The sequence below is a fragment of the Biomphalaria glabrata genome, chromosome 14, assembly GCF_947242115.1.
Source record: "Biomphalaria glabrata chromosome 14, xgBioGlab47.1, whole genome shotgun sequence".
NCBI lineage: Eukaryota > Metazoa > Mollusca > Gastropoda > Planorbidae > Biomphalaria > Biomphalaria glabrata.
In genome coordinates this window covers 28,912,183-28,926,097 of record NC_074724.1, presented here as the reverse complement: position 1 = coordinate 28,926,097, position 13,915 = coordinate 28,912,183, and the positions used below count along the sequence as shown (strand labels likewise).

Below are 13,915 nucleotides of genomic sequence, written 5' to 3'. Positions count from 1 at the left end.
GATCTTTTATTCCTACATAGATATATATCCTAGAATCCTACAAATATTTTAAAAATCTAAATACTTGTTTTTTCAAGCAAATAGTATTGTTTAATGTACAAGGTTTGGATATCTATAATGCTGAGTCACTTAACATTATGGTGATAATAATATGTGGATTATCATTTACAAACTAGGTAATGATTTTTTTTAATTGTGATAAACTCATTTAAATAGTTTTATTGATACACTAGAATTTTCTAAGTACTGGAAATACTGGCAAGTTGAATCACATGTACCAAAAAGTGGCACACACACAACAACAGTGCTATCACATAAATTGAAGAAAACCATATCAAAAGTTTAATTTTTTTATTGATCACTTAGTGTTACAAAAACCAAAAAGATAGCCACTATCTTTGAAAAGATTTCATAATTTAATATTTATCTTTTTTCAAAGTTCACAGATGAAACACAGATATAGAAATTAAAAAAATGCATTTAAATAAATTCATATCACCACATCAACATCAAAAATAAACATGTAAAATATTTAACAGAAATCAAATATAAAAAGGAAACAATGAAAAAATCATCAATGCACAGGAGTTAAATGAGAGAAATTTTAGGAAAAAAACACAAAAGAAATTCAATCATATGAAGAGCATATCTATTTAAAGTCAATGAATTTACATCAAGTGATAAATTTAAATATTTGGTCTATCAATAGATACTGATGTTCAAAACAAATTAAAAATGTTACAAAACTATTAAAAAGACACAAAAAGCTAGTTTTGAAGCATGTAAATAAATGTCGGGAGACCTTGAAATTAGCTGGAATGCAACTAAATGATGCCAAAAATCCTAATAACACTTGAATTAATTTTTTTTGCAGATATGATGTGCTATTATAAATTTAATAATTGTTTAAATCAGCCAAAGAATAAGATAAAAATACAAAGAAATAAATACTAATAGTGTGATAGACACACTGTGAAAATGACAGATAAATAGAACCAGTCAATGACTTCCTGATAAGTTTCCAGAAGAATTTAAACTGCTCAAGCAGAAATAGAGCTATTAGAGGACCAAAAAAAATAGTGCGAAATTTAGCATAAAAGAAAAGGTATATTTTGTTTAGGGAAAAGAATACAAGAAATAGCAAGTTATGGTTTGCCTCAATAAAGAAAATAATAAATTTAAAATTAAAACTAATGATTCATCATAGTAAGAATAAGTCTCAGTACAAAGACATAAAAAGACAAATACACACTATTTATATTCAACTGATCAATTGGGATGGTTTCATCGCACCAATAGATAGATTATAAAAAAAACGCCCTGACTTTTCTAGCTCTTTTACTTGATCTATTTTGGCCAACATTTTTACTTTGGCCTCGTTGATCTTTCTGACCTGTTGTCCTTTGGTAACCTTTTTGACTTGGACCTTGTTCATCTTTCTGACCTGCTGATTTATAGCCACCTCTGCGACTGGCTGTCCTACATCTTCTTTTACTGGAAGTTAAACAACTATATCTTGGTCCTGGGGCAGTATAGTAAACTCTTCTGCATGAAGCAAGGTAGTTAGAAGCTAGGTTTTGCTGAGGAATAATAATCACAAAAGGTAAGCACTCGACAGACAAAAAAAAGATTTATAAAAGAAATAGTACAAGAAAATCAAGAGTTGCTTCATATTACCAATTGAAGGATTTACTTTACATTAAATATTTATATGTTTACATGAGTTATTTCCCTTTGAGGAAATTGTGCCAAAGTTCAATTGCAGCAGACAAAAGAAATTAAGAGTTTGTTTTAGAACTCTTAAATAGTTAATGCTATTTATTGTCCTGTGGTACTAACACAATTTTCACAGAATCAATAATCTTTAAACTTCCTTTCATTTAAAAAAGAGGGAAATGTACACATGAAATGTTTCCTCTCACTTTGCCAATGAAAGGGATAGCAATCCCAAAGAATGGACTGACTGTTGCTTGCAATGAAAAGAAACAACTTTTTTATAAAAAGGAAACAACTTTCTATAGGAAGTTCTCATTCATAGTGTAGATTTTCTTATATGGAATAAAGTCTTCATTGTGAATTTCCAAACCAGACATAAAGTTTTTTAATATAATATGCAACAAAGGACTAAGGAAATCAACACATATTGCAATAATAGTTAATAGTTATGTTTTTTATTATTGCACTTTTTTTCTTGATAAATATTATCTGACTGGTTATGCTTTTGTGCCTCATGATGGTACCAACTTACATTACAATATAGAATGGACACACCAATAATAGATGATTGGAAACATCTGTCTATCCTATAGTTTTTGATTAACAAAATTAAAAGTTTGTGCCTACCTGTTGCACCCTGTCCTGAATTATTGAATTTGTTATGGCTTTGATGAGGTGATAGTTGCTGAACATATTCAGTGTTCCACCAGAGAGTGCTTTCAAAACTTCAAGTTTTGTAATGATGGAGTTCCTAAAAGGAAATATAAATGATCTATGAATATGTTTTTTTAGTAACATTTTTCAATATTAGAAAAGTGAATGGGACATTCATTATTAGGGGTACAATTTAAAAGGAAACATAAAATCCTAAATGATGGTTATTATCATCAGCAAAAAAGTTGAAAATAGCTGTTTGTCAAATGTGAACATTGAAAGTTTAGTGAAAACATATACACCAAGTGAAGGACAGAATCAATCAGTTTACTTTCAAATATGGAGCAGAAATAATTAGTGTACAAGGTTAAGTTTTGGCACTTGTTTCTTTCTATTTTAAAAAGACTAAATTCCTTACAGTTATAACCAGAAATATGATTGTAATTTATTTCAATAAATAAATTTAACCAAGCAATAAGTACCATTACCAATAGAGACTCACCTTGGGTAACCAGGGAAGGACCTTTGTATGCCCCTGGTGACACTTTCATATCGCTCTAGTAAAACTGGGCTAACTGGAGCTTCTTTAACAATACTGATTGGTGCTGAAGATACCTGAAGGCTGTCCATTAATTTTTCTAAAGTTATCAGCTGTAGTCCCCCTTGTGTAGCCTTAACAAATAAAAAACTTATTAATTATTACAAATATATGGAAGTGTTTTAAGTTACATTAACTTTCTCTGATAATTAATTGCTTTTTTTTTCACAAATTATTTGGCACACAAATTTTATTTCAAATTTTTTAAAAATATTAATTACTATAAATACAATTTACAAAGACAATTTATTTATTATCAATGTATATTTTAATTTATGATCCAGAAACTGTAAAAAAAAATCACAAACAACAACTAATTATATTTACCTCAATTAAACCTTGGTCACAAAATTCCAAGTGCAAAGTCCAGTCTCTTATTTTCTGTTTCAGTTGAGAGTAACCATAACGGTCATCTTTCTGTCCAGCACTAAAACATAATAAAATTTCATCAATAATTAAAAATAACATACTTTAACTTAATTAGGCATGCAAGCTATTTATTTAATCTTATTTTAATTGTTTTTCTATAGCATATCTTTCATGCTCAGAGCATTGTGGTCCAATTCATTTATGTTGGTATAATTTGTCTCTGATCTACCTTTTCAGACCTAGCCCACTAGAAAATGTTTTTTCTAAACCCAGCCAAGATTAACATGATAAGTAGGCCTACAGTACAAGTGTGGCCTTGGGGTGCAGTCATTACCAGCTTGAGGGGAGAGCATTCCCTCCATGACATGTAAACTAATTGAACTGGAGAACAATGGAATGGAGGAAGGGTAGATAACATAACATTATCTAACTCCTCAACATAACATTATAAGTACCTTATAACTAACTTCTCAACATAACATTATAAGTACCTTATAACTAACTCCTCAAGATTCTTAATATTATTCAGCGCAACATTTTTCAGCTTTTCGAGCCATATTGTTCTTTCCACTTTAAGTGATGTCAAACCCTCTCTCTGTGGACATATAGTGAAACAAACATTAACACAAAGGTCAAACATGGCTACATTAAATGTGCACAAAGTATTTCTAATAGAAGAACATCACAGAGATGTTTTAAAATAACAATACAACTAACCTCAACAGCCTGGCGCAAATCTTTTTCATCTTCAAGCTCCTGCTGAAGACTTTCAAAAACAATGGAATGACTAAAAGAGAAAAGAAAATTTGTGGATAATGTTTTGCCTTTTGATCCACTGAGTAATTATCAGCAAGACAACTAAGAAGAAGTGCTGCACCACCAATGTGTGAAAATGTTAAAACCTAATTCTAATTATACAAATACCACTCAACTTGGCAGCTATCTAAACTATGTTAACAATTGCTTGGTTTAAAGTTAAATTTGTTTATTTTATAGAGATAATTTGTACACAAAATCTACTGTAATTTATAATTATAAAGACACTCTTTTTTTTACTTTTTATTGATGCAAATTAATGATCAATCCTGATATGATTTAATGTGATAAAAAATGTTTAATTACTAGTAATACTAGATCAAGCATCAAGGTAATATTTTGAATAGTTAATTTATAATAATAATATGTAATAATATGCAAAACTTACTTAAGGCAAATGTCTGACTGTCCAACACTGCTGGCCAGAGTATTCTGTAAAGTAAATTTTAAAATTCAATCACACAATCAAATTAGATCTGGTAAAAAATATCTATTGCAAGTAAGCAAGAACAATTCTTTTTTAATGTAAAACTTTAAGAATGAATATTTAAGTCTTCAAGTAGGTATATATGCATAAATATTTAAGTAAATTTGTTCGCCCTGAAAAATGTTTGGTAAGAAATATATATTTTAAGAAAAAGATAATGATTTTACCTGATTCAATGAATTTTTCCTCACTCTGTCACTATAAGGAAATGGAGAGTCAAAGGCTGGAATGTGAAATGGGTTACCAAATCCTTTTTCTTCTGTACTGTTGTCAGTCATGGTAGTGTTTCTATTTTTACCAGGTGTGCAACAAAAATCTTGTGGATGAAGCAGGTTTTCAAAGAACCTCGTAGTGTAAGTAATGTCAGCATTTATCACTGGAGAGGTCATCTCATCTGGTAGAGAGCTGGCCAAGGGATTGTTTGGTGACATTAAAAGGTTGTCTTGTATAGATATACATAGCATTTCTAATTGATCTGAACAAGTGGAATGTGGCTTGTGGCTCATGTCAGATGATGTCATTGCTCCCTGGCTTGTCCATACAACACCACTATCTTCATAGGTAACTCTTTCATCTTGATTTTCCTCAAGCTTAGGATGGGTTGATTGTAGGCCATCAACAGTTTGGTAGAAAGCTTGTGTTTGGTTTACAAGAGCATCCCAAGCATCATTGATGTCAACATTCATCACTGGAGAGGTCATCTCATTAGGCAGAGAGACCACCAATTTATTGTTTGGTGACTTTATCTGGGAGTCTTGTAAATTATAATTACATAATTGTTCTGAAGCAGTGGATCGGTACTGTGGCCTGAGACTCAAATCAATTGGTCCAATCGCTTCCAGACAAGTACATTCAGTATTACAGTCTTCGGATGTAGCTCTTTCATCTGAAAAGCTGCTCACTAGCTCTTGCTCTATCTTAAACTCTGGATATGTTGATTGTTTTCTATAAAAATCAGATTGTAGAGATTGGAAAAAAGCTTCTGTTTGGTTGACAAAATTATGCCAAGCATCATCAGTGTATGTATTTATCACGTGACAGTTCACATCTGGTTGAGAGGAATTGTTTGGTGACATTATGCATCCAATATCTCTGTCTTCAGAGCTTGCTCTTTCATCTGAAGAGCTGCTGACTAGTTCTTCCTTTTTCTCTAGATTAGACTGAATGGAGAACGCAGGGCTTGAATTTGTTATCAACTTTTCACTTGATTCATTTTTTGCTGAGTTAGAATAAGACTGGAGGCTTGAGAATCCAATATCACTGTCTTCAGAGCTAGCTCTTTCATCTGAAGAGCTTCTGTTTAGTTCTTGCTTTTTCTCTAGATTAGACTGAGTTGAAGATTCATTATTGAAACCTAAGAGTGACTGAATGGAGAGTGCATGGCTAGAATTTGTTAACAAATCTACACTAGACTCAGAAGAGGTGCTTTTTTCTGATGAGTTGGAATGAGGCTGGAGGCTTGTCGATCCATCATCACTGTCTTCGGAGCTAGCTCTTTCATCTGAAGTGCTGCTGACTAGTTCTTGCTTTTTCTCTAGATCAGAATGAGTTGAAGCGTCATCATTGACACCCAAGAGTGACTGAATGGAGGAAGCATGGCTTGAATTTGTTAACAAATCTACACTTGATTCAGATGATGTGCTTTTTTCTAATGAATTGGCATGAGTCGACTTTTGCAAAATAAATCCTACATCTTTATCTTCATAGGTAGCCGTTTCATCAAAAGATCTGCTGCATATCTCTTGGTTTTTCTCTGGTTGTTTTTTGTCTGGCTGAGACTGGTTTGACAGTTTTACAACACCTCGTGATGACTGCTGGGAAGGCTTCTGGGTTGAATTTTTTACCCAACCTGAGTCTGACACTGAAGCTATTTTCTTTGCTGAAGTGTTGCCAATACTACTATTCCATATAATGCGTGATCTGGTGGTGGTGCTTGAAGCATTAGTACCAGCAACTACACTTGAAAAACTCTTTGTGATGCCTTTTAAAAAAGGTTTTGAAACACTAGGGACAGTTGGTGTACTAGATGTACTGCTTGGGTCAGAATGTGAGCTATTACTTTTGTCAGATGGCTGATGTTTTTCAACATTAGGATTCTTGGCAGAGGGCCTAAAGGAGTTAAAAAAAAAATTAAGTACTAAAAAAACAATAAAATTATTAAGCTTGTTATTTTAATATTTTCATTACCATCTAGAATAAAATAAAACTGTTTGGGTAAGCTTTGAAGGTTGAACAAAGAAGAAAAAAAAGTAGGCACCTGCTAGTTGATAAGTCAGTCATCCTGGTGCTTGCTGTGTGGCTCTGAGCTTTTGATCTTGATCCTGGTGCAGATCTTTTTGAACTATGAAAGACATAAAAGTGCATGTAAATAGATTTCTAAAACATGTTCCTAAATGTTTAGTACTCGATAATATTCCTTTCACAATATAAATACTTATATATAAGTTTAGAAGAGTTACTTACTTTCTAGCAGTTTCTTTAGTACTGGTGGGTTCCTTTTTCATATTGCCAGGGTTAGCAGTTGAAGACTTGCCTTTGTTCTGGGGAGAATTTTCCTTTTTCTTAACATCAGTGTTAGTGGCAGAAGATTTGCCTTTGGACCGTCTAGATTCCTTTTTTCTTTTTTCTGTGTCAGTGAAGGAAGAGCTATCTTTGTTTGATGAGGTTTTATCCAGCGATGATACATTATGTCTTGGCTTGTGCTTTCTAACAACTTCAGTATACCCCTCATCTGATTCCGCGAGGTACTGGATAAACAAAAAAGAAAAGGTTCCTATAGACTATACCTAATACATGAATAAAGTACAAGTAAAGTTTTCCTATCAGACCCAGTGACCCATGGGGCAGACAGTAAAATAGACCTTCTGTTTCTATGGTTAACAAGGTTGTAATGTGACAAGTAAAATGACCAACTGCCTTTACTTTCCTTAACCAGTACCAGGTACCTATTGTAGTTGATAGGAATCAGGGACATCCTGTTCCTTTACCACCTCACCCCAATTATCATGAAATAATAGTTAATGCACACATTATTCAGATGTTGTTTACTTTTGTCACATGGCGTCAATTAATAAAATCTACCAGACGAATTCCACAGCAATAACAAATAGTTAAGTGTACTGTCACAAGAAATAAGGCACAAAAACTTACCACACGGTAATCGAAGTATTCATACTGGGCTGGTTCCTCTTTTTTGGCGTTAGTGGCATCTATAATATAAAAAAAAAACATTTAAATTTACTAGGTAACTTTAGACAAGACAAAAAGAAATTAGTGTTTACATAATTAACCCTTGTAGTAATAAAGTTTTTTTTTCTTTTAAATTTAAGTTCTTAACATGCGGTCTATAAGAGAAACTATTTACGACATATCTCAAAAATGAAATCATAATAAAACTAAGGACCTGATCCTTATCTCACCTTCTTTATCTTGAGATGGTTTTGCCTCTGTGACAGTGACATCCAACTTTTTATCCACCTCTTTGACTGAACCTTTAGTACCTCTATTTTTTCTCTGTTTCTTTTGAGAAACCTCTCTGTTAAAATGTTTGAAAATAATAATATAGCGATTTTCCTAGATATTATTTTATTAAATCTGCACTCTAGATCTAGATTAAAATACACCAGATAGATAGATAAATACTAATAAATAGATAGATTGATAGATAGTTATAAATATGTTGCTCACGACAAATCTAATTGAATCTCTAGAGCACTAGACAAATATACATCTGGTACTAACTAAACCTAAATCTAGGGCTTGATCATCTAAGCTAAGGCTTTAGATTTAGTCAATTTAGTAATGCTTTTAAATTAATAAGTTGACTAAGACATCCAAGAAGACTTAAAAGTTACTCAGTCTCACTCTCAGTGAGTTACAGTTACTCAGTTTAAGTCCTACTAAGACTAGGAGACTAGTCTAGACCGTGGCGTGAGTCGTGACAGTTGCACTGACATTACACCTAGTCTATGCATGAGTATAGATAATCATAATAGTTACATTGTATAACTTAGTATAACTAAGACTAAGTTATACTATAAAAAAGTATAAAATTAAGAAGTAGGCCTATAATAATAATAGAAATCTATTAAACCGACTAACTTCACTAATATAACTAAGCTTAATCTTAAAGATAACTAGATGATCTAGATTTTATAATAATCCGTTTGGCCTCAGCCTCTGGCTAAGGCGGGCATTTTAACCTAGAAATGAATATCACAGATCTAAGAGGAATAAGTAGAGCTTGTTTATTTTCTGATAGTGGAGAACAAGCAAAAAGTGAAATTTATTTTTCGTAAAATAATAATAACTATAATAATATTCTATTTTTAATATTGTATAATTTTTTTTCGATGTTTTTCTATTTAATAAGCTTTAACAGATATGATCCTAAGGAGCCCAATATTATTCTAAGGTGACGGGTATAACAATTTTGACAATAGTTTAAAGAATGAAAAATATTAATTGCGAGTGCACCAACCTGCGAGAATTGGCTGGTAGATCTAGTTTCTTGCCTGGTTTTACCGTCTCTCTGGGCGTCTGAGCCTTAGCAGTATTCTAAACAAAAGACATCACAAGAATGTTTCTACTAACTAAATAAATAATAGATCTTCAGAATTGGAAAAACTAACTTTTAAAGTGTTAAGTTTATACTCTGTTCATGAGCCAGATATCTAATGAAGGGCCAAGGCGCATAAAATATGACAAGTATATCGAAAAATAAATAATGTACAATATCGAAAGAAATTTGTTTATGTTAATTCCCCTACATATTATGGTATAGAAGGTGGGGAAATGCTATGTTAACATGCAAGCCCTATATTTATAATATTAAAACGAAATTTCTCAATGACCATAGGTCCTTAGTATCATGGGTCGGATTTTAGTAAGCGAAGACTGAGCATTTTAGTGGAAGCTTCTATTCTCTTTCAAGTTTCAATATAAATTGGATTTATATTCAATAGTAATAAATCCAAAAGTATGTCACTTATGTGAATGAAGCAATGAAGTACCGGGTAGGCCCTACTTTTTGTACACCCTGTCCTGTTAATATCATGTGTTATATTTGATTATATTTATTATTTAACTTTACACTATGTAGTAAGTAAAGTTCGCATTTATCAGTCGTCTGCTACGAGTCTTAGAGCCTTAATTGTTGAATAATAGATGCACATTAGGATATAATTTTAGTGATATTTTCACATTAGCCCTATAGATCTATGTCCTTCCTGACTATAAGCCTATTTAGGCAATTGTAAACGAAGTGCATTGAGATCTATTTGGAGACTGTGCGTAAACGAGTTGTTGTTTTTTCATTTAATACATGAATAAATATATTTACTTCATCTAGTGATTTTTCCTTTGTATGTAAATATCTGATTATTTATGTAAAGTACTAATGGAAAAAATTATAAAGTGTAGAAATTCTTAATAGGAATAGGAAAAGAAAACATAGACCTAATGGTCTAATCTTTTTTGGTAATGTGTGCATTTAAATAGAAAATTCGCAATTAAAATTTACCAGATAAAAAAAAAGAAATATAGGCCTAAAAAGAATGAAAAACGACAAGGCTTGTTTTATCATCTTTTTTAAATTTAAGAAGAAATGATTGGCCTATGTATTGATAATGACCAGTAGAGATACTTTGTTATTCAATAGAATGGTGAGAGTACGTACAATAAGAAGAGACTAAGCAGTCAAGACTACACATGTGATCTTGAATTTCTTATTAAAGAAGTGCATAAGCCTATTCATACAAAAAGAATTTTTTAAATCTAGGTTAGGCTACATAAAACAAGTGGCCTATAATTATTAAAAATGAGCATGGAGGCTACTTACGTCGAGGGGAAGGTCAGCGACGACCTGGTTGTGATCTCCAGCACCTTTCTTGTCTGTAGCAGACTTTGATGGAGAGCATCCAACGGAATTTTCGCAAACAATTTTCATTTTCTCCTTTTGAATATGCACAAATGAACAATTGTTTAACTTAATCCACTGCGGGTTAGGAATCACACTCAGTAAGCTTGAAACTTAATTGAACACAATTCCGCTAAGTCAAGAGTCACAATAGATTCAACTGATCCGATGAAGAACTTTAGAAAAATTGCTGAGAAATGAAAGATTGAAGTGAGCGCCTCAAGATTATTGAGATTGATGACAGGGTTAAACTTTTCTGGGATCTTTATAACGTCTTCTCCAACGTCCACCCCTACTCCTGAAGCGCTACTGACCAATAGGATGATGGACGCCAACAACAAAGAGTCAAAAGGAAGGGCGGGACCAAACCGACTTGTGACATTTGACCGGGTGGACGACGCGACCTTCCAGTAACAATAGCCAGCATGGTAGCCTATCCTACCTTGACCACTCAATGGCTACGAATATGGTCTGATACGCTCCTGATTCAACCAAATTGGAAAAATTATTCAAAAGAAGTTTGTTTGGATAGTGCCTTTTGAATTGTTTTATGACATGGTTTCTTATCATTCACAAAGCGAGTCTTGTGTAAACATTTCTGACATTTGAATAGACATACAATTAAATAGCCCATGGCACTGTCCAGATGGGAAATTAATAGTATTAACAAGTATAACAATTATTACCATAGCAATAGTTAGATGTATAAGATATTGAGAATATTTGGGTTACTGAGAATATATGTATATGTAAATATATGGGTATAATGAGATAGAAAAATGCTTCCATGATTTACTGATTATTCACGTGATACTTAATTAGCTCAAATTATGAAATTTAAAAAACTTTTTTGTTGTTTACATTGATTTAATAATTACGGATTAAAAAAAAATAAAATGATTTTAAAAGTCTTGCTTATGTGTCATTGGCATATAAAATAATTTACATTACATTGTAGATGTAGGCTTTATGTGCTGTGTTGTACAGTAATAATCATTTGGCATTGTTTATAGGTGAAAAATATCGCTATATTGCTTTTTGACTTTTGAAAAAAATTTAATGCAAGTAATCTAGATTTAGCATCATCACATTTATATTTAGCTTTTTTTGTGTGTATATACTACTTTGAGCTAGAAATATTCGTGTAATTCGGGGGTGCTTGAGTTTCATATTTTTTAATTTTATAATTAAAAGTATGCTTAGTTTAATACATAAATTGTTAATAGTAAAGAGCGAACTGTAAGATAACTAGTTGTTTTTTTTTATCTATTTCATATTTTTATGTTTAAACATTTAACATTTTTACCTTGACCCTCTCAGATTATTATTGATATAAAGTGTCTAACTAAACGCTCCAAAGATCCAAAATGAAAAATTGCAAAGCAAATCAGATCAACACACAAAAACAAATATTTCTATATGTAGCCTTTTTTTTATTATTTTGGACATGAATAAATATATTTACTAGATCTAAATGACTTTTCATTTGTATTAAAATATTTGATTATTAATTAAAATTATAAATGGAAAAATTAAAACTATAATTTTCCAAGGATAAATATACAATTTCTGTGAGGACAAATGCATATGTCCATTGGAATATACTACCTAGTTACTAATTACTCTTTTAAATAATGTCTTTTAAATAATGTCTTTATGAAACAAATATGGTAATAATAGTAGAACATGTGTGCTGCTTTGTAAATGTATTTTAAAATGTAAATCCTTTCTTATTGCGTGACATGATTGTCCAAGTCTGAAATCTTGTGTAGAGCATACTTGTGTGTTCATGTTATGGAATATAATGTTTCTGTTATTTAAAATAAAACTTATTCTTAAAATAATTTTATTAAATGGTAGTATTTAATGCAGATTAAAGTTCCCTTTTCAGACCTTGCTATCTTTAGTGCAGAAGATATAAGTGTCTAAGTCCCACGGCCCACGGTTAATGTGGGTTTCATGTGGCCAGCACAACGACCAACTGCCTTTGCTTTTCCCTAACTAATGCCAGGCACCTGTTAGAGCTGGGTGGTTTGAGAGGTGCCCAAAGATCCCAGTCTTCATTAGGATTCGAACACTGGTTCCCCGGTTTATAAGCCAACCTTTTTACTGCTCGGCTACCGTGCTCTCATTTAATGTAGTTGGTAGATTTAAAATCTATATTTTATTTGAAATTTTGGTGGGACAAGGAATTAAATAAATAGTAATAAATGTATGTGATAAACCCATTTGAAAAGCTAAAATGATACACTAAAATTCCCTAGAAATCACTAGAATTGGAATGAATTATATCCTAATGACATTTTCTTACTAAATAAACAAAACACTTAGGCTACAATAAAACTGTATTCAAAGAAATCAAAGAAAATCATAAACAAAATTTTAATCTTATTATTGATCACTTTGAAAAAAAAAAATCTAACCAAATAGATGAAAAAAAAAATTGAGAGGATAAAACGGTCACACACAAAAATACAGGTTGGCCTATTAACATTGAACAATGTATTAAACATAGTATCATCACATCAGCATTTTAAATATATAATAGCAATCAAAGATTGAAAAAAAAAAAGATAGTTTTTAAAAAAAATAATTAATACTTGATTTTTTTTTAAAGGCAGAAGGAATTAACTCATCAGAATAGCAAATCTATTTCACCCAGCACAGAAATATAAAAAAAAAATATTAGCAAACGTAGGTAAATATCTAAATAAATAAGATGTCATTGAGTATAATCAGAAAAAGAAACAAGAAAATGGAAAAATGGTAGTACCTGAAGGAATAATTCATTATTAACTCAGGCTTGGTGGCTGAGTGGTAACGAGCTTGACTCCCGAACCGAGAGGTTCCGGGCTCGAATCCTGGAGAAAACTGGGAATTTATTTCGAAATTTTTAGGGCGCCTCTGAGTCCACCTAGTTCTAATGGGTACTTGACATTAGTTAGGAAAAAGTAAAGGCACTTGATCGTTGAGCTGGCCACATGACATCCTCGTAAATCGTGGGCCAAAGAAGCAGATGCTTGCATCATCTGTTTTATAGATTGCAAGTTCTGTAAGGAAAATTTTACTTTTACCTTAATTTATGATTAATCTACTATTAAACTTAAGGGGAAATCACTTAGAATCATAAGTGGGCAAAAAGTTGTTGTAGGTGATTCGGAACCGAGATGTCTAAGCTAATGTAGAGATAAAAGTACACATTTTATGCTATATATTAATTTTATGTAATCCTATCAGACCAACTTTGCTAATTTCCCTATTGATATTGAATTTCCAAATATCGTTATAAAATGGATGACAATCATATATGAATGATGTTTCTAGGATATAATTCAGTATCTAATGAGGATACGCAACA

At 31.7% G+C, this 13,915-nt stretch overlaps 1 protein-coding gene across 1 annotated transcript; it reads right to left on the bottom strand.

Annotated features, from left to right (window-relative positions):
* Positions 1-444: 444 nt before the first annotated feature.
* On the bottom strand, positions 445-10,774 carry LOC106080078 (uncharacterized). Its single transcript, XM_056009412.1, has 14 exons — positions 10,480-10,774; positions 9,121-9,197; positions 8,060-8,175; positions 7,791-7,849; positions 7,104-7,387; positions 6,898-6,981; positions 4,808-6,749; positions 4,542-4,585; positions 4,055-4,124; positions 3,829-3,932; positions 3,296-3,395; positions 2,873-3,042; positions 2,344-2,467; positions 445-1,580 (listed from the first exon to the last, which is right to left on the bottom strand). Exons 1-14 carry the CDS (start codon positions 10,585-10,587, stop codon positions 1,305-1,307), a joined length of 3,558 nt encoding a protein of 1,185 aa, XP_055865387.1. The 5' UTR covers positions 10,588-10,774; the 3' UTR covers positions 445-1,304.
* Positions 10,775-13,915: the final 3,141 nt, after the last annotated feature.